Source organism: Electrophorus electricus, unplaced genomic scaffold (assembly GCF_041902795.1).
Source record: "Electrophorus electricus isolate QZ-2024a unplaced genomic scaffold, ASM4190279v1 Scaffold41, whole genome shotgun sequence".
Lineage (NCBI taxonomy): Eukaryota > Metazoa > Chordata > Actinopteri > Gymnotiformes > Gymnotidae > Electrophorus > Electrophorus electricus.
This window is the reverse complement of record NW_027658704.1, coordinates 223404-247175: the sequence shown is the minus strand read 5'-3', so window position 1 is coordinate 247175 and position 23772 is coordinate 223404. Positions and strand designations below refer to the sequence as shown.

Below are 23772 nucleotides of genomic sequence, written 5' to 3'. Positions count from 1 at the left end.
TGTTTTTTAGTCTTACAAAAGAGTAATAAATCATCAACATATTGGAGAATTGTGCTTTCCACTTTAACGTCACTTTTCTTCTGCTGCCTTAGTAGTAGTAGGCTAGTAGTAGCCTTGTGGTAATGTATTATAAGTATATTGTTTACCACCATAAGTAAATGTAAATAAATGCTTTGACTGCTCATGTAATGGTCTACTGAGGCTGAGCATAAATCTATTACATTGAAATACTTAGAGTCTGGCAGTATGTTTGAGAGTAGTGTGGGGGGGACAGGCACTACTGGTGTTTCAGCTCACAGGTCATGTATTAAGTCTGAATTAGGTTTTCTTAATGGAAATATTTGGGTATTACATGGGCTTATAGTTTTGACTAGAACTCATGCTTTTACTAAACCTTCAATTGTGGATTGTATTCCCTCATAAGATGCTGTACTGAGTGGATATTTATTTCTTTTGCCATGGGAGTTGTACATTAGGTTTTACTTCAATTTGTATTTAACTTGCTGTTTGACTAAACCTACATCCATATGATGTCGAGTCCTGTTTTGATAATGCTTCATGTTCTGCAATTATTGTATTATTGTTAATAACACAATGTTCTGTGATTCATAGCTCATTCCTGTTTTAACTTCCCCTCAAAGAAAAGTACCATTGCCTCCTACTGTACCTGTGCTGTCTAGCGGGCCCGATTTGGCAATATCAAATAAATCACTTGATAGCATCAAATATTCTTAAAATACAGTACATCTATCAATATAACATTTATTACATGCTTAACAATTTTACCTGCTACACATTCTGAATCAAAGTCTATCTGTGCCTTGTCTATCGCCAGCTTAATGGGAGTGTCAAGGCAGATGAGTGTACAGACAAATGGCCGAATCAGACATCTGTCAGAGCACTCTACAGCACTTGTTAAGCCAATGATCTTGATCATTTGGATTTTCATTTGGAGTTTCAGCTTTTCAGTAGCCAGTCATTCCGCCTGCCATCAGAAACAGATCAATCTCAACCAGGAATGCTGATGATAAAGGTAAAGGTGGTCTGCCTCTCCATCAAACAGCCTTTTTTCTACTGCCTGCTTTAAAAAACTGATCAGAACCATTTTTTGATCCGAGACAATGCTTCTGAGATCAACATGCAAATGTAGTTGTTTCCCTGGTGCATGAGTGTGGAGCAATTTCCCCGTACAAGGGTGCTGCCCTGGGTATGTCTGGTATAGCCTTTCATTCTATAAAAGAATGTTGTAAATGAATCTTAAAGAACCATGTATTTTTATTCCATGTATTTAAATACATTTAAAAAATGTTTTTATGATAACCACAAATTCTGATTTATAAACACGATTTGTGATATTTCAAATCAAGTCTGTGCTATTTATGTTTATTAGTGAAACACACAGGATAGAAAATATCCTAAATACACTACTAACCTTCTGTTTTCTCAGCATTATCAAAAAGTACTGCAGAAGAATTCTTATTCTTCATTCTGCAAAGGTATGATATGGGTAGCTGCATGAGATGGTCCTTACCCGCTTCAATATCCAATATACTAGACCGCACTTCTATGTCAATTATGTCCAGCAACTTAATAAATGGGATGTAATACAAATATAAATACAAACATGCATACATTGCAGAGGCAAAACATGATAATTCCTGGAAACATGATTATCTTGGGCTGGGAATACATGTCAATGCCTGAAATATAAGTTAGACTGTAACCAAACGGTCAGTTTTACAATTGTGTTGAATGTGAGAGAAATTGGCAAGTGTGACCTGAGACACACTGACTTTGATTTTGGAAGCCATTTTAAATAAAGTCTTTGTGCATCAACAATGCATATATTTATGTAAATTTAACAATAAATAGGTAAATGAATTGTGTATTGAGGACAAGAAAAAAAAAGTACATGCCTCCCCATATACACTAGCATGTAGCTCAGTGCAGTCAGAAGGGTAATGGGTCTGATGATGCACACATGGAAATTATTTCACAAAGCAATATTTCCCATTAAAACTGGACAACCTTGATTTAGAATATCATGTCTTGTGAAAACAATCCCTTTAACTTATTCTTAAATGCACTAGGTAGTAAGCCAGACTGAATTCCCAGTTTTATCACCGATTTTCATTAAATTTGAATTGTTTCTACTTACACCCATTCTGAAAGCTGGCTACAAAACAAACACCAGGGTCCATCTCATTCACTCATTCCTACAAAAAAAAAGAAAAAGAAAAAAAAGAATACAATGTGTTTAGAAATCTGACATCATTAACTTAAACATTAGATAATAGGACATCACTAGCTAACTCAGTTAGGATGTCATTATCATATTTGGCCACTAACCTCAGAGGACTTGCTGCAAGACTGCGCATGTAAACATGAATATGAACGGACCGCTGAATCAACTTCAGCTGAAGAATAGCATAACCTACACAAGTACTAACGGCTAGCTTAGTTTAACTTTAAGTTAGGGTAACGGTACTTTTTTGAGGGGAAGTTAAAACAGGGAAGCGCTAGGAATTACAGTAAAGGTTAAAGTGCAGTAAACTCTTGGGCACTAGGTAGACCAGCAAATATACAGAAACACAAACTCACCTGCTGGCCGCTCATTATCGATAGAAGGCGATGGTCTTCACTCAGTGTCGGCTGTAGTGTTTTCACATCTTGTAAGACGTACACACAGTGCCACCTACTGTTCCACAGGGATGTATTTGTACAGGGGCAGTGTGTATTTGCTAGAAAATCTCAACATAAATTGTGCCTGCTCCAAGTGTACCAAACGTCACGTGATTCACATTTCTGCAATAAGTTGTACATGTTTGCGAATCATGAAACCGGAATAGTTGAAAACCATGTTTTATTTCATTCCTTTTTTGCATGTGTATTATATTTGTTAAGTGCAATGTATTAGAAAACATCTTTCCATTTATTTGAAAGTACATACGCATTTGCAACAGTCGCGTTTTGTATGTGTAAAGAACGCTTTGTTAGATTTGTTTGCAATTAGTATGATATTTACAGAATACGTTCCGTTTATTTGCGAAGTTTTGGCAGTAAACTAGTACCATACGCACTCTGTCGCGTTGGCGTCGATTTTTCGCTTAAGTCTTTGCAAGAAGACAGCATAGGCATTTCCTAAGTCTGCAGTGACCTTTTAGTTTTGTCGATGGTGGGAGCTGAGATTGTTCTGAACATTTTGATATGAAACACATGGGTATCATGCTATAAGTGACAACCTTTAAAGTGAATTTAAGAAAATATGCAAAACAGGTAAACTTAAGTGGGTTAATTAAATATCAATTGTACTTTACTGTAGGTAGAAGTAAATCCAACTCGAAGTCATTCTACTCTAACGACAAAACGTTTCGAAGATAAATAAAATATAAACACATTTGCAATTTATACATATAAAAATCACACACACACACACACACACACACACACACACACACACACACACACACACACACTTTATATACATATAAAACAAAACCGGGTCACTTCACACTTGAATGGACTTTTGTTTGTGGATGTTTTGTGAATAGTCAGGGAGTATAGCTAAGCTGATGTGAATTTTGTGATCTCGATTTTTTGTATCCCTCCATTTCTTGCTTTTGTTTCACTAGGTTAGTGAGTTGGTTCCTTTGTACTGAGTGTGGATTTTGCTTGCTTGTTCATTCGCTTTTTCAGCTTTGGCCTTTCCAACATCCTTCTGGTGTGTTTGCCATGCTTTAAATTATTATTTTTTTAATCGTGCTCGTTTGGCTGGTCTGCTAGCGGTACTATCTCCTAACCGCCACTCTTTTGGTGACCAAGGCTTCTCTAAAATTGCTCCCCATCTATGAAATAACCCCCACCCTCATTGAGACTGTTCAGATCCCCTGTACTATTTTCATTGTTTGCTGTTTATTTTGTGATTTCAAAACTCCAAGGACCATGACAAAATATTACAAAGTGCATTATAGGTTTAATATTTTATGTCCAAATGGCCTGGTTTCAGACAAGAAGAATTAGGTCTGTTGATTAGAATTCATTCTTCCACAAGTTTAGGTACTGCACCTGCATATATCCTCTCAATGACAAACACAATTGCTAGTTTGGGGTTACCACAAAAACTGTTTCCCCCACAATAGGAAATATGTAGTCAGTGTCTTCACCCAAATGTTTGTCTAATTTGCAATTGCAAATGATACATTTTATAATAGGACTACACTATTACTACTACCACCTTTTCTTTCATACATAAAAATGAACAAATTCCCCTGTTTAATGCACTTTAAAAAGACCATATGTGGCTTTATATAACATTAAATTATAAGGAACCATGTCAAGTAAAAGCTTGAGGTTAGCCTGTTGTATTTCAAAAGTGGCCACCTCCTATATGTGCTTGCTTTTAGGTTTTCCCAAATATAAGGTTTAACTGCAGACCTCTTTCAAATTTGATAGGTTTAAGAACAGAGGCAATCCATTTATCAGGTATTTTTGTGTTTTATTAGTCTTTGAACCTTAAATCTCTAAAACTTACAAAAAAAAAAATGTTGTAGCCAACACTTTGATCCATAGATTGAGGACAACAAAGCTTAAAAATTAAAAAGTTTATTTTTTTTCCATTCCAATAAACTGGTAATCCACAAATTAAAAAGAGTTTACAAAAAAAGAAGGGGAAAAAAAAAGAAGACGTCATGGTACTTAAACATTATACACATCCACTAGTGGAGTCTGTCGATGTTCATATTCACACTCGGGGTAGGGTGGGGAGGTGTGTACGACAGTCCAAAAGTTCAGAAAAGTGTTTTTAAAACAAAACAAAGGTCTGAAAGGTTACAGTTGGGGATGATGGAGTAGAGGGTGGCCTTATGAACTCAATAAGTGTTTTTATGTTATGCATTACGGTCAATGCGCACATCCACCTCTCTGCCGTTTATTTTGGTGCCATTCATAAGCCTACAGGCCTGCTCAGCACTCTCTGGAGAATCGAACCGGACTGTCCCACAGCCTTTAGACTTCCCATTCTCCATCTTGATCTCTGCAAACATCACCTGACCTGGAATGAAAAATAAAGGATTTATCTACATAAAGCCTTGGAGACACTACACAATGTTTATAGTCCTAATGGATTTTTAAAAATGACCCAAGTGAGTTTTTCAGCATATCACACACTACTGGATTGTAAACATAATGGGTTAGAATTAGGTGAAACAGACACTTAGCACATAGCTAGGAGGCTCAGATATAAACATAGTACAACTTCTTACTGTTGTTTGTGCCACCATTTACATTGAATCAAAAAACAAAGAAACTGCAAAAACATTTCTGGGTGAGGTGCAGCCCATTTCCCCCCCCCCCTTTATCTGCATGCTTGTAGTAATTTTTTGGGCATAATCAAATAGTTCAGTCCAATACTTGATCATCTGGGGGAGGGTTTCATTATTGCTGGTTTATTTTCACAAAGAAGAATTCCACTCAAACCAAGGATCAACTGCACAATTCCATCTCACTTTTCTTGAGCACAAGTTTGAGAAATGTTAGACTTTGATCCTGCTTATTATTTTCCCTGAAAAAAAAAAAAAAACTGAAGCAGTGAAGATCAGCACGTTTTGGATACATGGATTTTCACCAAGCAGAAGCACATGCAAAGGAGCTGTTCCTGTAGGTTTTTTGCTATGCATGCAAGCATTTTGCTTCACAAAGATGAGCTTATTACAATAACCTTGCTCCAGTTGTATGAAATTCTGGTATATACTGATGCAGAATAATAAGAACATGTGCCATCATATGACTAGCCTACATGAAAATACACTGCAATCCTTTCCTCCCCATCATGCAACTTGAAAAAGGGAACTAACACAATAAATCAACGCAGTCCCATTACAAAATGAACCAGTCATGCAACACCACATGCGGTGCTGGGAGTGGATAGCTTCAGTATGTGAACGTATGCACAGGGGTTCGCTTGAAACAAACTCTAGGACCAGCAATCAGACAGGACTCAACATAAGTAATGGCCTGGGGCCAATTTTTTTTTTTTTTTTTTTTTTTTTTTTTACAAATTTCATGGATGGACTTAAGACAAATGCTTTTAAATGCTTTGTAACTTAGCCTTGCCAGGCTAGCCTGCAATACTAAGCTAACAGCCCACAGTTGAGCAGTAAATAAATTTAAATCCACAACAAAAATCAAATGGTGAACCTGTGCAGGTCAGAAATGCAATGTTCGCATTTAACATGTCTTCATAGCAACAGAAAGAGTCCTGGCACTTAACTCTCCAATTTGCAGTTAAGGCACATATCTAAGAATTGTTTTCCCCCAAATTTTCCTGCATTACAACGAAAATCAGATATTTCAACACAACTGCATGACTCACTCATGAGTTTGAGTGTGATGTCTACAGCCTAAAAGAGCATTTACATTTGAACAGAGAAAGCAGTCCTGGGTCTGGAAAAAAACTCGTGTGAAAATGTCCAAATTGTCCTTGATAATAGGAGGTCCCCTGCACACATGAACACGTTTGCTGTTTACGTTCTGTGTTTACCTTTTTGCTCTAACACTTCACTGGCTATTGACAACCCTTATAATTTGCTAGTATAGTGGGTCCTCAAAAACAAAAAAAACCCCAGAAAAACAAAAAAAAGTCAAAAGTTTGAGGTCTGCCAACTTCTCTAAATCTTGATCCACAGGAAAGTCTCAGCATGTGCCCCCTGACTGAACCAAAATCTGCAGACTAGAGACAACTAGCTCAGACTTAGCTAGACTGAAAATCAAGGCCAAAATCTTGTATTGTACCTCAGCCTAAGTCAGAAAATAAATTGGACATGAACACAAACATAACTCATTACTTGTTTAAATGCATTAAAATATCCAGATTACGGACCAATAAATACAATATATAAAATGCAACATTCACAAAATTGTTCCACCCAATTTGTGTACTTGCAAAAATGTAACAATATAGTTTGTGCGCTCATGCATAACACTTACCACAATGGCTGAATTTTTCCTTTAGTTTCTGCCAAGTGAGATCATAGGACAGCTGTGTACAAAGAGCAGTGTTGAGAAATCCAGGGGGGGCGGGACCAATGACCACTGTAATGTGAGGACTCATGCACATCACCCATTCATCCATACTTACATTTCTTACAAAGATCTGGCAGCCTGCTTTTGATCCTGCCCCTCTGTCCAACATGCCACTGCCAATGTGAGCAGAGCTAGTGCCGTACTGGCCAATACCCCTGTTTATTTCCATGTTACTGCCCATCCGGTCAAAACCACCACCCATGCGGTCCATGCCCATATTGCCTATACCACCTCCTACACACACACACACACACACACACACACACACACACACACACACACACACACACACACACACACACACACACACACACACACACACACACACACACACACACACACACACACACACACACACACACACACAAAAAGAGCCCATACAAAAGAACAGCCACCACAATCACCAATGATGTTAATAGCAGTCACTGACAAACACACAGGCTAAAACACTTAGTAATATATACCTGTAGTGGCATAATTAAATGCATAATAATTAAATACTAATAATTAAATTAGTCATTGACTTCACATCTCCATGTACAAGTCAGGCTACAAAGCTCTGATCAGTTTTGTTTCACTGCACCATATCTGGACATATTGTTGTAGTACACGAGACCAGTCTCAAGAAAATTAATTAAAGAATTTGGTGTCATCACTTGGAATCTGTCTAGTCTAGGACTCAAGGTAACAAGGACATGGAAATTGTTCATGAGAACAATTACATTAGCTGGGTAACGTTAAATGAAATGAAAAAAAATGTGCTAGTTTATACTCTTTACAGATTGCTAATCCTATTTGTAGCAGCTGTTACTGTAGCTAAGTTTAATGTCATCAATAACATTGGGATAATGACAAATTAAATGTGCTTAAAACAGTACAGCTCTCAAGATTTACCATTAACTAACAACTTAATACTCATTAATTTTAAAATACATTTGTACAATGTTTAGAACACCTTGTACACGCAGAATTTCTAAGCTTCAAATTTTCCATTGACCATCAGCAAACATTCCAATGTTTGTTTCCTCAACAAAACAATGAAAAAATAAAAAGTTTGGTATATTTGTTAGATTTATTTACTATTATAGCTCAAGCTACATTATAGCTCAATGTGAAACATTGTATTTATTAAGACAAGGGAATGATTTCTAGGACACCTAGATCATTTTTTTGATGGCTTGATTGGGTATACTGAACCAAAAGCAGATTGCAATAGTATAATTACATTGTACTCATTTAATAATCACAAAAGTGTGTATGAAGTTTGCTTTGTTAAATGTTAACAAAGTCAGTTTTTGACTTCTGAATAACAAAGTAAGCTAAAATATGTTAACCTTGTCATTACCTCCAAAGGTTACAATTCAGCTAGACTGAAATTATATGTTTAAAATACACAACATATTTAATGTTACAATCAATATATAATATAGACCATAATTATTTCTTAGCATCTTTGACATGGGCACAAGTTTTCACGTACTTAACCATTACTGTTTAATTTTACACCCAAACAGTCTTAACATAGCAGACAATCATTGTGTAAGGGGATGGTAGTGGAATATGCATTCTGATGACATTGCAGGCAGGGGAAACAAAAACTAAGATTTCTGAATCATTCAAATGTGACTTATGCAACGATAAACTGGTATCCAGTTCTACGACCGAATACTTCTTTCTCCAGAGCACACAGAAATAATAACAGGACTTGAGAACTCCGAACAGCCATATATGTACATTTAGCTGCAGCAGTCTGTAGAAATTAAGACTTAGTTTTACGTTCTTCACAAACTGCGCAATGTAGACCTGAATAATAGGTAATGTTTAACTATAGCTTGTATAAAATTATAATGTAATTCTAATGCTTTTAATTCAGATAAAATGTTCAAATGGTACATTTTGAGATACTGCAACAGTGTAACCATACACCTCATGTAAATTATTTTGAGATTCATTTTGTCATTAATTATTGTAAACCAATGTTAATGTCTATTTGGGTGTTAAAATAGTCCATTACTAGTCGGGGGGGTTACCAATATAAGGTCAGATCAATATCATTATAGCTGTACTACCAATTTGTGACAATTTACAGAAATGGTTGCAGAGCTATACACTTATCAGTCACTTTAATTAGAAGCTTCTAACGTCTATATACATTTGATTTTATATAATAAAATACAGTAACAAACATTAAAATATTTAACTTATTCATTTTTGGCAGACATTTCATCTTATTTCATGGAATTATGCAATTAATTTATGTCTTTTCAAGAAATGTTTGAAACAAGCTAAACTACCTGCTACAGGAATAAGACACTTTAGTTATAAGTTAATTTAGGCTGTTTGCTAATGATAATTGTCTGATAGCTGGCTAGCAATGCTACTTGGTACATAGCTGGCTATCTTACATAAGGCTCAAATGTATCCACTTTAAAGATTTAATGCCCATTCATTTTATCGTATTGCATCTCAATGTATTTCTGTGTTGTCTCTACATATATAAAATGCAGGAGTATGTTTGATTTTAATTGCATTCTTGAGAGAAGCAACAGCAAATGTGCAGGCTAAATGTCACAAAGCAGTGATTGGACAACAGTAGTGTCATGGCAATTGTGACGTGCATCTACACTCTCTGGCCACTTTATCAGATAAAGCCACCTTACAGGTACATATTGTAGGTATTGTATTGTACAATATCTGTAGACCACCCATTGAAATGCACATATTGTCACTCTTTAGCCCGTATGAGTGCATCTGGCATAGCAGCATTGCTGAAGATTTCATATGATGTTCACAAGGTCAATGGGGTTAGATGAAACTCCATGATAGAGAGATGTTTCAGTGTGGTGTTTAGAATGTTAATATATAAACTCTGTGTGTGTGTGTGTATATATATATATAGATATGTATATCTTGCAGGCTTACAATTACTCCCTGTGCTCCCCCATTTTGGTGTGAAAGTGTTTAAAAGGTGAACATGTATGTACCTAATCCTGCCCCTATGGGTCCCATGCCAGCACTTCCCATGCCTCCCCCATAGCCTCCCATTCCACCACCTATTGGGGAAAAACAGCCTTTCAGCACAAACGAAATACACATATAAGAGCATGTACATATACGCTAACAGAAGTAGACACACCAACATCTTTTCAAAGGCATGTCCACACTTTAAAGACACCACACGTGACTGTGTGTGCTAGAGATGCAAGTGTATGAGACAGGAGATGTGTGTACATGCTCTACTTACCCAGTCCTCCAAACGAGTCACCAAAAGACCGGTTCATCCCCATCTCACTCCGGCTAAAGTCCCGATCCATCCCCCCCATACCTGACCGATACATGTCTGACAAAACACAGAACTCAGTAAGTCATAGCTACAAGGACAAAAAGAGCCAAGAAAACTGACTGACAAAACAGAGAAGAAAGCTTTACCTCCCATTCTACCCATGGGTGCCATGTCTCTGGCTCCGAATCCAGCCATCCCACCCACTCCATCCATGCCCCCAAATCCACCACCAATTCCTGCAACATTCAAACACATACACACACACACGCGCACACACACACAGGGTTGATTATTGATCAGTGTACGACTGGATCAAAAACAGAAGCTTAAATAAAAATTATAGCGTTTTCACACTACAGCTTTTCCCCAGACCCATGTCTGCTTGCTCTGTGAGTTTGGTAAATTTGGTCAAGTGTGAAAGAGCTCGGTCCAGAATACTAGTCTCTGGTCCTTCTGAAATCAGTGGTCTGGGGTTCATTTTTAGCAAGCTCTGAAGAAATGAGCAGCAAGTGTGGAAGTAATCTGCTCCCAATGCCGTGTGTGGGGCTGCATAATTGATTCACTTTGTAAAGTGACTGCTTCAACTTATTGCATTCTTTTCAAGCTTCATGAATTTTCATAGTAAATAAAACACTTTCTGTCCAGATAAAGTTTTTTTAATCCATTTTTCTCAGGTACCTAAAATTTTTTGCACAGCACCATAAGTATATTTTACAGGGGGGAAAAAAGCCAACCTACAGACATACAATGCAAAAATCATCTTAAATGAGAATAACTCCTTGTTTGCAGATGCTCCTGCATGGTGAAAGTCTGTGCATCCCAAAAGCACTGTTCCTTGCCGCCTGAGTAATTGTATACAGGCAAAATAAATGACGAATGAAGCTAATCCTACCATTGATCCTACCATCAAGCCAAGGTTAAAATGGAGTTCTTGTTTGTGAAAGCTAACCAGCGATAAACCCTTTCCTCAAATAGGGACAAGTGTGAAAATGTCCTTAGTCATCTCGTACCTCCCATTCTGTTCATGCCTCCATAGCCACCTCCATCCATACCTAAACAGACAAAATCATAGTTAAACTTGCAACTTGCATAATTAATATCTTAACTTTTATACAGTAATCTATGTCAGTTTATTCAGCGTTTCATTCAATGGCAAATATTGTTTTCAAACACATTCAACATATTTGATTAGGTAGTCAAACTTATCTGGCTTTGCCACTTTACCTCAACAGTGCAAGGAATAAAATGTTTACCTAGACTCTTACATTTATTGCATTTTCTGGCTGCTCCAATTGAGAGGGACTTACATATTTATTAGTATGCATGTTCCTGGAATACACCCAACACCTATGAACTTAGTGTTGATTTCTATACTTAATGGCAAGTAATGGGCTCGGTAGCCCTGCAAAAATATTTCCCAAAACATACACATTAAGCATCAACATTACATATTTAAGGTTCAGTCCACATAAAAGCAATTTTTAAAATGCTATTTTTTAAAATCAGTATTACGAAAAATATATACCTGAACAGATGTATAGTCATGGCCAAAGGTTTTGAGACTGACAAATTTTGGTTTTCACAAAGTTTACTGCCTCAGTTTGTTTTTTTTTTTAGATCCTTTTGTCAAATGTTTATATATGGTAGCGTGAAGTACAATTTTAAGCATAAGTTTTTAAAAAAACTTTTTATTGACAAATACATCCAGTTTAAGCAAAGACTTAATATTTACAGTGTTGATCCTTCATTTTGAAGACGTCTGCAATTCGTCTTGGCATACTGGACATCAGCTTCTGGGAAAAATCTCGACTGATGGCAACCCATTCTTGCCTAATCAGTGCTTGGGTTTGATAAGTTTGTTTGTTCGTTTGTCCATCCTCTTTTTGAGGATTGACCACATGTTCTTAATAGGATTAAGATCTGGGGAGTTTCCTGGCCATGGACCCAAAATTTCAATGTTTTGTTCACTGAACTACTTGGTTATCACTTTTGCCTTGGGACATGGGTGCTCAGTCATGTTGGAAAATGCATTTTTCAAATTGCTCCTGGATCGTTGAGAGAAGTTGCTCTTGGAGGATGTTTTGATACCATTCCTTATTCGTGGCAGAGTTCTTAAGCAAAATTTTTAGCAAACCCATTTCCTTAGATGAGAAGCACACCCACAAATGGTCTCAGGATGCCTCACTGTTGGCGTGACACAGACGATCATTTGTCCCAAACAGTCTGAAAGTGGCATCATCAGAGAAAATAACTTTGGCCCAGTCCTCTTCAGTCCAATCCCTATACTTCCTGCAGAATGTCACTCTGTCCTTGATGTTCTTCTTGGAGATAAGTGGCAACTTTGCTGCCCTTCTCAACACCAAGCCATCCCCCAAAAGCCTTCGCCTATCTGTGTGTACAGATACTGTTAGTGACTTGATCTCATAGCTGCATCCTCTTTAGGAGATGGACTTGACACTTTCTTGGTCCCCCTGAAGCCTTCTTCAAAGAGAGAGGTTCAGTTGCAGTGAAGATACTGATTCGATAAATGGTTCAATTAACTTTTTCCTGAAGTAATAAGAACAATCACTGAAATGATGTTAGCAGGCCATTTTGTGACAGTGCTGAAACGCAGTGGCTGGAATGCAGAAATTTGTGTGATTATGTTCATTTTTCATGGCAATGACTTTACAATTAATTGCAATTCATCTGTTCGCTCTTCACAAGCTAGAGTTAATGCAAATTGCCAACATAAAAACTGAAGCAGCAAACTTTGAAATCCAAAATCTGTGCTAGTCTCAAAACATTTGGCCATGACTGTAGTATCCTATATTATTGTCATGGAAAACATTTATTCTTCAAATTCAAAAGCATTTTAAATAATTGTGAATGCATGAAGTATTTATGAACGTGTTCAGTTGTCTATTCTTAAAAGCCAAATAATGAGTTACTGAAACCACAAGAACCCTCACATTACTAACCAATACATTAATGCAAAGCATTGGCTTGAGTAGAACAAGTAAGGGCAGCCACATTCCTGTCTGGTCGACTAACCTCCCCATGCCTCTATGGCTTTACTCTTCTCATTTAAAATGTATTAAACCATTTAGGACCGAACTGTGTTTCAACTATGAAGCTTACCAAATGTGTTCAACAATTGAAAATGTACTTATTAATAAGACTTCCTAAGGTTTAAGATAATTATATTGCTATTTAAAAACACAGATATTAAGGCCAGATACAAACAAAACTGCAGAATACTGCTACTGCCAACACTTATATCTACACAGAGAACCACTTAAAAACCAAAATCAAAAACATCTCAAAAGGTCTCATTTTTTTATGTGAGCTTATGTTTACTCCCATTAATCAATGACTGCTAAATGTGTTAACAAAAAGGGTGTGCCTGCACAAGTAAGCGTTCTAACCTCCAGGACCCATTGATCCCATCCCTCCACCACTCAGTCGGTTGGTGTTGATTGGCTGCCCACCTGGGCCCAAACCCATTCCAACTCCCCCCAGACCTCCTGAAAACACACATACATACAAACCATCAAAAATACAAAACAAATACACAACCACCTCCCACAAACATTCTGCAATATTTATCAATATTAGGACTGCATTCCTTGAGAGTGAGGTCAATGTTATCATTCCTGGGACCTGCTGGACATTCCTAGAACCAGTTTTGGGGTCCCAATCAACCACAACACCTATCAACCACAACATTAAAACCACTGACAGAATAAGTGAATAACATTCTCTCAACACAATGGCATCTATCAAGATGCATATGGGGCTGCGTAGACTAGTAAGAGTGCCCGTGTTGACCCTGTCCACTGTGAAAAGTACATACAATGGACATATGAGTATCAGAACTGAACCATAAGCAATGGAAGAAGGTGGCCTGGTCTGTTGCATAAGGTTATTTCCTACATTATTTGTACGGCCAGGCATGAGTCTCACTCACCTGGGGTGATTGCACCAAGTTGCACTATGGGAAGAAGTCATGCAAGCTGAGAGCTGAGGCATTGTGATGCAATGTTCTTCTGAGAAACCGTGGTACCTGGCATGTGAATCCCACCTCCCTAAACATTAGTGCAGAGCCAGTTCATGGCAACGGTATTGCCTAAAGGCAGTGGCCACTGATCAGCAGGATAATGCACACTGCAAATGCTGTTCAGGCAGGTTACTCATCTGTAACTGGATGGTGCTTGTCCCTTGTTGGGGTTCTTCATGACCAGAACTACCTTGCCTTGTGTTAGCTAGTCCAGTTGGGAGCCACACAGAGCTATTGGGAGTAGATATGGCTCATGTCAGGACCAGGACCAGGTAATGCCCATATCTTCACATTTATTACCTGCTGTTTGGACATCTGCTAAATGGTTCCTGCTCTGCGTGACGGCCCATCACTGCTTCTTTTGTGAATCATTGCTGTCTGGTTGCCATTGTTAACCTATGTTTTGAATACACACCTCAACATTCCTGGATTCATGGGCTCTGGTATTTTTAACAAAGGCACAGAAGCAGTAGTTGTTGGCATTGCCTGTTTATTACATTCATCTCAGTAAACTCAGACAGGAGGCTTTGTTTAACCCAGTGCGGTTGGCTCAAGCTCTGGCGTGTCCGCTTTGAAGTCGCTAAATATTTTTTATATCTTTGTGATAATACAGTGCAGAAATATGACCAATATATCCTGAATCTGCCATTTCAAGTTTGTCAGAGTAAAAGAGCCTATGAGAGGTTAGATATATAGGTTAAGACACACATCATCTGCCTCTCACTGTGTGATTTATGTGTTCCTCATGCCTTATCCATCTAATCACTGTTATTGATGAATGTGTGTAACTGTCCAATAAACAACCACGAAATCACTAAGGATTTACCCTTCACATCAGAAACATTTCCTTCCTCATTCAAACATCTAGCTTGCTAGCTAAAACGTTTCGCAAAACGATTCACTTGCACCCATGAAGTTATTCATATTTTCCTATTTTATGAGGCTTGATCTAATATAAAGTCACTGCTCAATCACATTTCCTCTAAGATTTGGTGAAAGTAGCATTGTTGTACCATCCAATTAGCTTCATAATATTTGCTCCATTAGCTCATTAGTAACTAATTTGTGTAACTAATCCCTTAACACTGAGTTGTTCTGGTTCAATTCAGCACAGACCTTGTAACTGTGGGTGACAGACTCTGCATGACTTGTTCCTGCTATCAAAAATACACTGATAAGTCTGGAGGTAACTTACTAGTAGACAGCAGCACTACCTTGCTATAGATCTGTAAAAAGGAGAGTAGCCGAACAAGCTATGCAAACATGCCAATCCTTGTTTATATGTGCAGCTGCAATTCAAAGCAATCTACACTGCCAATAACTTGGCCTAGGTTTCAGGGCTAACAGGCAAATGCTAGCCTAATCATCTCCTGGCCAAAAAAGCTTCACTGCATCTTCCAAGTGGAAATAGCAACACAGGAACTTTGCTAGAATAGCTATGAATTGCACAACATTTCTCCAGTGTGAAATCTGCAGCTGTTGTGACAGACTGACTGAACAATGACCACAACATGTAGGTGGACTGGCTAGCTAGTAACTACGCTGGCAAAGGTAACATAGGCTAATCTCCTAGTCCTACAAACTCTGCTTCTCATAATGCAGGTCCAACACGAAAACAAGAGATAATCAACATTATAATAAACTCAGTTAAAAGGAATACCAGCTATTTGACTTTTTCTTCTTGCCAGAACCTTTAAATATTTGTAAAAACTTTGAATATTGGATCTGGCGCCACCCCTACCTTCTACCAGAGTTATAGGAGTTTGAGCATGCAGCACAGTATTTTTGGTTTTCATAAAATCACTCTTCTAATTGTTGACTTTTCATATCAAAACAAACAATGAAATGTAAAAATAGGGACAATGAAAGAAAAAAAGATGCAGAAACTCTTACTGGGCAACTGAGGTGGCTTCTCAACCGGACGGAAGTCATCTGGTGGAAGAGACTTATCATCCTATAAGTAAGGTATACAAACAAATGCATAAATCATGCTTACCAAATCACTACAACTCATTTGGGTTAAAGTTAAATCCTTCAACAGAATTTAACCACCACCATTTGGCTACCTGCGAGAAGCATGAAACCCAAGTTCAAAACAACTCACCATTTTAACATGCATCTGTCTGTCAAACAGCATCTGACCATTGAACATGGCTGGTTGCCATGGTTAAGAAATATAAAAACGAAAGAATACAGTATTCTGACAAATACACATGCGTTGCAGAAGTGTAAAAGATACAGATGGCCTGCACAGCCTCAAGTGGTTGTTCAAAGGTGACAGTGCCCATGCCTCTGCTCTTGCCATCCTTATCCTCCTTCACATCTGCCCTCTTAACCACTCCAGCCATACTGAACACCTCCTTCAGCTTCTTCCAGCCCACCTTAAAATCCAACTACACATAAAGCAAAGTCTGGTCATCAAACTGCATAGGATTAAATGAGGATTAAAGGGATTTCCAAGCAATTGATTTGATGATTTTAAACTATTTTTAGTTTGTAATTATCTCAGGAATTACTGCAAGTTTACAGACCAGTCACTGTATGTTCCAGCACCGAGTAAGTATTAGACACAGGAAAGCTAACTATAAGAACACAGGCTACAGGTAATCTCCAGTGCAGCTGTACCAAACCGCAAAAACACCTTCCATTACAGATGGAATACTTACATTTCAAGATACATCCATGTTAATCTGAAAGTACTATTTCCACTAAAATTAATGTTAAATACACCATTAAGGTGCTCAAGCAGTCTTACAAGGTGTAGGGAAAACGGTTCCTATTCTTTAAGGTGTGACTCAATTTAGTTGGCGCACTCTAAAAACATGAACATCCAAGCTCAGGTGCAGCTTGGTTGGACAAAGCATAAGTAGGAAAGTGAGAGAGATTTGTCTTACGTTGGCCACAAAAACTGTGGACCCGAGTCTCCCCGCCTGTAGCGCACTGATGATCTCAGGGGGGATGTTGGGATTGTTAACAATGGAGGGAGGCAGACTCATTCCTCCTGGACCCCCATCCTGCCCCCTGCCTCCAGGGTACATTCCCCCACCCCGCTGCAGCACTCGTCGTGCATGCTCTCCATCAGGATCCTGATCCAAATAATACGCTTAAAATCACATACAGTATTCACCAAAATCTCTGAAGATGATGCATTAATATAGTTAATGTGGTGCATGCCAAATTGAAATTTCTTATAATAACATATACTAATTTATAGGGATGGGTATGGAGAGCCAGTACTAAATCGCTACCGATTGCTGACTGGTTAATACCGAAATACTGAATTTCAACGACAAAATGGTGGTTACACCTGTATTTATTTAACATTAATGTATTCTTACATAGCTGACATTTTTAAATGGTTACGGCTAAATTGGATCAGTAACAGGAGTGCTCTGCTCCATGTGACATAAGAATTTGCATAACTCAGAATGGCTAACCATATTCTTAACCGTTTGGAATGCAAAGCATCATTCTATGCTATTTAATCATGGCTACAAGGATAAAATATTCCAAAGTGTGGGCTCACTTCACTAAATTTAATGAAAATGCAACTAAATGCAATATATGCACAATTGTAGTTGCGTGTAAAGCCTTTATATTTATATAAAAAATAAATAAATAAATAAAAGTCTTCTAATTTATGTTCCTAAACAATTCCAGACAAGTAGCTGCCACAACTTTGTCAGAAGCCAGACACCCAGCCCATTCTCCATTGCTAGAGGAGGGAAGATCTCCCCTCCTGCAAACAGCAGAATATCACAGGGATGTGGCCAATTTTATTATGAAAGATTTACAGCCCTTCACTATAGTGGAGTCTAGATATGACCGGTAAACAATAGCTAGCATAGTCGCTAATGTCACCTCGTGTCTCTGTGGGTGTGCTACAGGCTGCTCATGTTTTTGCATGCGGCAGTGTACACTGTTTACCTCCTTCCTGATAAGCAAATGTGCAGTAAATTGCTCAAGTAATTAGTTTCATTTTAACATATATTCATTTAAACTCAAATAATTTGTAACCCTAACTGCTTAGTCTTGTAGCTGGTCAAGTTAACTAAAAACTGGTTAGCATGCAGGCTAAGCTAGCCAACTATTGAGCTATGTTCTGGGAGAAGAGGCTTGGGACCTCAGACAATGCCCGACTGATTGGTTTGTGGAATTAACTGGAACCACTTAGACTACTGTGCCAAAATGTTTTGCATAAAGCTGTAAAAATTCAACTTGATTTGTCAACTGTCACTTGCAGCTTGCTGAGAAATTTCAACTTAAAAGCACACTCACATAGGAAATTAATGGTCGCCTGCTATCATCGTGAATGTAGTGCAAGTGTGAACTAGTGTAAGTGAACGTAGTGTGAGCGTGAAGTGAAAGGTGTCCTGGCAACCAATAAAACTATTTTGTATTGCTTACGGTTGTTAACTGTAGGGAGATGACCCTAGTGACCACGGCCCTTCCAGAGGCACGTTATCTAATATCCTCATGCCTGTCTGGTATAAAGTTGCGAAGAAAAAGATCACTGGTGAGCTTGGCAGAGTGCTATCTTATGATAGTGAAGCAGCATTAAGACATCACCACCAGACATATGCAGCAATCACTCCTCCCTGATATGTAGGTAAAGAAAGAAAGAACTAGTTTTTCTGCAAAAATAAATAAATAAATAAAAATTTACCATGCAACAAAATAACCATTGAATCTTTTGACATTTATCTTGTATCTATTTATTGCCCTAAATTATGGAGGGCAGTATCAGAGCACTGAAATATCAGAATTGATGAGCAATACCAGTATCAATTTCAGTACCGATAAATTCTTAACTATACCCATCCCTACCAATTTCTTATACTTGTACGGCAGACAACTACTCTCACTATAGTATAAAATTAATCGCCACAGCTACATTACAAAACTAATTATTCAAGAAAAAAAAGCAAAAAGGAACCTCTTTAGGTATTTGTAAACACATACTCAGAAGAAAATTACATTATCTATAGCTACATGATTCAATTTTTTTTATCCATGACAAAAGCAAACACAAACAAGAACTAGCCAAGAACTAAAATTGTATACATTTCATGGTAAAGTAAAAAAAGGTTTCATACCTCTTTGATGTTCAGAGGTCTGCCATTGAGATCATGCTTATTCATGACCTCCAACGCTTTCTTCACAAACTCCTCATCTTTGAATTCAACCACCCTACAAAGCATAAGAGAATCACTTCCACAAAATGAAGAACCATGCTTTAATAAAGTATGTTAAGGGGAAAAAAAACACTACTTTCCATAAGGTTTGTTCTTACCCACAGCCCTGTTAGCAGTACAGGAGGATTCCACATACAGGCCAGAAGAGGAGAATAAATGAACCACTCAAATTAATACAGTCAAACAAGATGAGCACAAAGTATATATTGACAAATAGTGCATTGGTAATTGGAAAGTAATATTCTACCAACTCCAATACCTTGTTTTTGTAGCTCAAATATCTTGTAATTTGAATTATTGAACACAAACAAAAATAAAAAACCAAAGAGATTTTTTTTATAAAGCAAGGTCATGTGAAATGTGAAAATGCATCATTTGTCTGGGTGAAGATAGTGAAGATAGTTTGCCCGTCAGAACAAAAGGTTACAGACTTTAAAAAGTGTAAAATATTCTGAGTGTAACATTTTGAATTTACATGTTCTTAAAATTGCATTTTATAATCCCTGTAAAAGACATTTATGAAACACTTGCAATTTAAACAGAGATGGACATGATTTAAGAAGGAAAGCTGAAAGATGAAGCAAGTTACACAATAAAACCCATCAAATCTTAAATAGAAATAAATTACCCTTAACATACACTTTCTGTCGAAGGTCTCTTATTGCATTATCAAGTCTTAAAATGATCAATAAAACACCTGGCCAATCATCAAATAAATCATGTTTCCTAGAAGATATAGCTCCAGCCAAACTTGAAACCACCAATTAAAAAGTACAGCCAGATAAACTGGAGTTTTCGTTGCTCAGGTAAAATAAACATTTGATTTTTCCCACTAAAATCACTTTAGCATCAACAAACCATTCCAAGGTCAAAAGGTCAGCAGTCATCAACAGTATCCTGACTAGGCTACCCACAAAAAAACCATTACCAGTGGAGTACCAGTCACGGGTGTGTGTTCCCTTGTTCAACACATTAGAGAATGAAGCTATGGAGGGCATTTAACGCCTCACACAGCCTAGCAGAGTTGCCATCACTTACCCTTGACTTTCCTTCAGCATCCTTAAAGAGCTCCACGTATGTAACCTCACCGACTACGAGACATACAAAAGGGAAAATACCAAAGAAAACAACACATTTAAAACACCGGTGGTGTCTTCACAGCAGGCCTGGGTACGACACTACAGGTAAAAAAGCCCAGTTAATCACCTTCAACTAACTTCACCCAAAACACCACCATCCCATAATGTAAATTAGCACATCAGAGACCAAACAGCTATTCAACAATATTCAACTATGTAGGTGCACAGAGTTCAAAAACAGTTCGTTTTCAAGCAAGCACAGTACTGTTTTAAGGTGACCGCCAACCTTTACCATCCCTCTAAAACATTTTAGGAACCAAATTCAAGTAGAACACAAGCAAATAAAATCAATTTTCAGCATCATTGTCACCTTACAAAAGATTCAACAGTAAAATGGCTACTACTGATTATCAGAGGTTACATGTTGGAGCTGATCACAAATACAAGGCCAAAAATATCCAAAGGTATCTTTATCTGGAAAAATTCAAACCAAAACTGTATATAACTCCTGCCAAGAGGAAAAAAAAAGAAACACTGTCCACATTTTTCAAATTCAACTTGCTATCTGTACACTAATCATCTGCCTCTATATTTCACACATGATAAGGATGGAGCCCCACACTAGGGTGACAGAGGGACCGCAGCACTTGTGCATGGCGCAATCTCTGCATAGGTTACCTTTCTCTCGCATTAGATCTTTAATTGCTTGCCACTTCATATCATATGGAATATTGCTAATAAACACGCGATTTCGGTGGGCAGCTTTCTTGTCTCCAGGTCCACCATGCCTGTCCTTATAGGGGTGATAGCGATTGGACTTTCGGCCACCAGAGGATTTCTCTTTTTCTTTTGCCTCTGACTTCTCCCTGGGAGTCTCCTCTGCATCACTAGACAAAGAGATGAAAAAACGAGTGTTTACCACAGCAGACCGATATCTATGATAACCCTAATCTACTATAACTCAAGAAATCAAAAATAGTAAACAAAGGAATCTCAGATATTTGTCTTTATGCCGATTACAGAACAAACTTTCCTCCACGTTGCTCTAAAAAGAAATGCCAACAGAAGCCTAGCTATTTCTGATGAAAATGTTCTGGATTAAAAATAGTCGCATGGCATAATACGAATGTGTGTGTGATATTTACAACGTAACCTTAACCATTAGCGGAGCTCATTTCACGAGACTAAAGTAACTTAGCTATATATTCAAACTTCTAGTTAACATAGCTAGCTAACAAAAATTCTGTTACGTCCAATAACCAATAACTAATCTACTGTTAGCTAGTTAGCGTTAGCTAGCTACGAAACTAGTGTGGAAATTATCCAGCTAGTAATTAACTTAGCTACTACAATCACAGTCTAGCTCCATTAAAATTAAATACAATATAAGTAGCCAGCTAGGAAATTAACGTACGCATAAACTAGGAAGAACGACTAGGAGCTAGATAGCTAGCTACATAAGTGGGAGAAATATTCTTAGCAAGTTAGCTAGGAGTAGCTAGCAGTAAATAGGCCTACTATAACCTAGTCAATGAGCGTTAGCTCGCTAGCTAGCTGACTTAGCTAGGAAATGCAGATATCCTAGCCAGCGACAAAGCATGAGTTCTGCAGATTTTTAAACCAAAACGACCACGCTTAAGGAACGTATTTAACGTTAACGTTAACGCTAACTTAAGACCAAACGTCAAAACATTAGCTCGCTAGCAATTTTATACTTTTAATATGAGCCGTTAAATATAACTAGCTAGCTTGCAAAAACATGGAGACTGGCTTTGAACAGTTAAAGCTAGCTAGCTACAAACCACAACGACCAACGACTGTACAATAAAACAGGAGTTACGTTTTAACGCCATTTGTGTTTTCTTGTAGTGCCTCTTCATCTCCCCCGATGACCGGAGAAGCATCTAACGATTCTTCTTGTTTAACATTATCCCCAAGATCCGGATTAGTTTCAGCCATGATTGCGGATTTTCGCTTCTATTGAAAATGCCTTCTTTTAACTGACTGTCCGTAGTTCAAATGCTGCGACGCTTTTTCCTCCGACTTCTCGAGCTCAACCTAGTCTCGCGCGATCTAGGCATTGGGGGAGGGGAAAAATAAATGGATTTCGAGATGAACTGCGCCTCGCCTCAAGTATGTACCTATACCTACAGGCCGGACCAGCTACTATAACGTCAAAAAGAATCAGATTTTTTTTGAGCTAGTGAATCGATATTTACAAATGTAGCTACTGAAACATGCAGTTTTATTTGTGCAACAGCATACACGTAAAACAAAATACACAAAATTAATAGAAATCTGCAAATTCTGTACAAAATAAAACAAATTCACAAATACACCATAACGTTTTTGAATAAATATATACATTATGTTTAAATGTGTATAAATGGATAGTTGCAAATTAAATACTGTGAATGCGTAAATCAGTTCTGCACGATTTGCTATGTGCTATTTGCTTTTCTGTTTCCAAGAGTGACAGTACCAACCCACACAAGTCTTCACTTCTATTTATAGACTTGTTCGAGATAAGCTGTGACTCTCCTTGGTGGTCAGCAAAAGTAGCCATCTGAAATCTGTGGAGGATCTGAGCCGTCAAACCGGACACTTTTCCCTGCCGCTCATTACGAGAGTTGTTAGCTCTTGTGGTAGTCATACAAATATGTACCATTTCATGGAAGACTATAAACTAAAATATCACATCTAAGCATATTATCCACTCACACTTAATATTTTTAATAGCCTGCGTGCTGTGTTAACTGCAGTTTGTGAGTACGTTTTTTTTGGTGGAGATTCTAGCCAATGCGGATTAAGATCAGTAGTCAGCAAGCCATCTCTCGGCTCGTGCGGCCAGGTGAAGAACAACTGCGTGGGGGCTAAGTCTGAAAATACTGCTATCTTGCTCTGACGCAAATCGGTCAAAAATACTAAGCGGCATGCACTGTACCGAGTGATCATTCTGTGCACCGCCGAGTTAAATCAATAAAGTTTATGTGTCCTTTTTGCAGATTTTGACCCTGGTTTGCAGTCACATTAGTTGACCAATATGTGGTAGGGTGAAAACTGATGTGATTGAGTGAGTGATAATACTGTGCATTT

General features: G+C 37.9%; 1 protein-coding gene and 1 long non-coding RNA gene across 2 annotated transcripts; both read right to left on the bottom strand.

The window, feature by feature from the left end:
* Positions 1 to 1459: 1459 nt before the first annotated feature.
* On the bottom strand, positions 1460 to 2615 carry LOC145655953 (uncharacterized). Its single transcript, XR_014121769.1, has 3 exons — positions 2602 to 2615; positions 2159 to 2216; positions 1460 to 1488 (listed from the first exon to the last, which is right to left on the bottom strand). It is a non-coding gene; the product is annotated as an uncharacterized LOC145655953 (long non-coding RNA).
* A 1971-nt stretch (positions 2616 to 4586) lies between these two features.
* LOC113577293 (myelin expression factor 2) lies at positions 4587 to 22721 on the bottom strand. The gene is made up of 17 exons (XM_035525176.2): positions 22517 to 22721; positions 21355 to 21563; positions 20636 to 20688; positions 19696 to 19703; positions 19499 to 19592; positions 17297 to 17488; positions 16642 to 16795; positions 16507 to 16556; positions 16296 to 16356; positions 13771 to 13869; positions 11374 to 11415; positions 10510 to 10599; positions 10325 to 10420; positions 10065 to 10133; positions 7136 to 7314; positions 6985 to 7036; positions 4587 to 5050 (listed from the first exon to the last, which is right to left on the bottom strand). The coding sequence occupies exons 1-17, from the start codon at positions 22633 to 22635 to the stop codon at positions 4887 to 4889; spliced, it is 1731 nt and encodes a 576-aa protein (XP_035381069.1). The 5' UTR covers positions 22636 to 22721; the 3' UTR covers positions 4587 to 4886.
* Positions 22722 to 23772: the final 1051 nt, after the last annotated feature.

Excerpts from the sequence above, each read along its gene's own strand:
- LOC113577293 (XM_035525176.2), bottom strand. The coding sequence starts at position 22,635 with ATGGCTGAAACTAATCCGGATCTTGGGGATAATGTTAAACAAGAAGAA. Across the intron at positions 16,557-16,641 it reads TGAGGCTGTGCAGGCCATCT|CCATGTTCAATGGTCAGATG; the intron begins GTATCTTTTACA and ends CATGGCAACCAG. Across the intron at positions 10,134-10,324 it reads TGACTCGTTTGGAGGACTGG|GTGGTGGAATGGGAGGCTAT; the intron begins GTAAGTAGAGCA and ends TTTCCCCAATAG.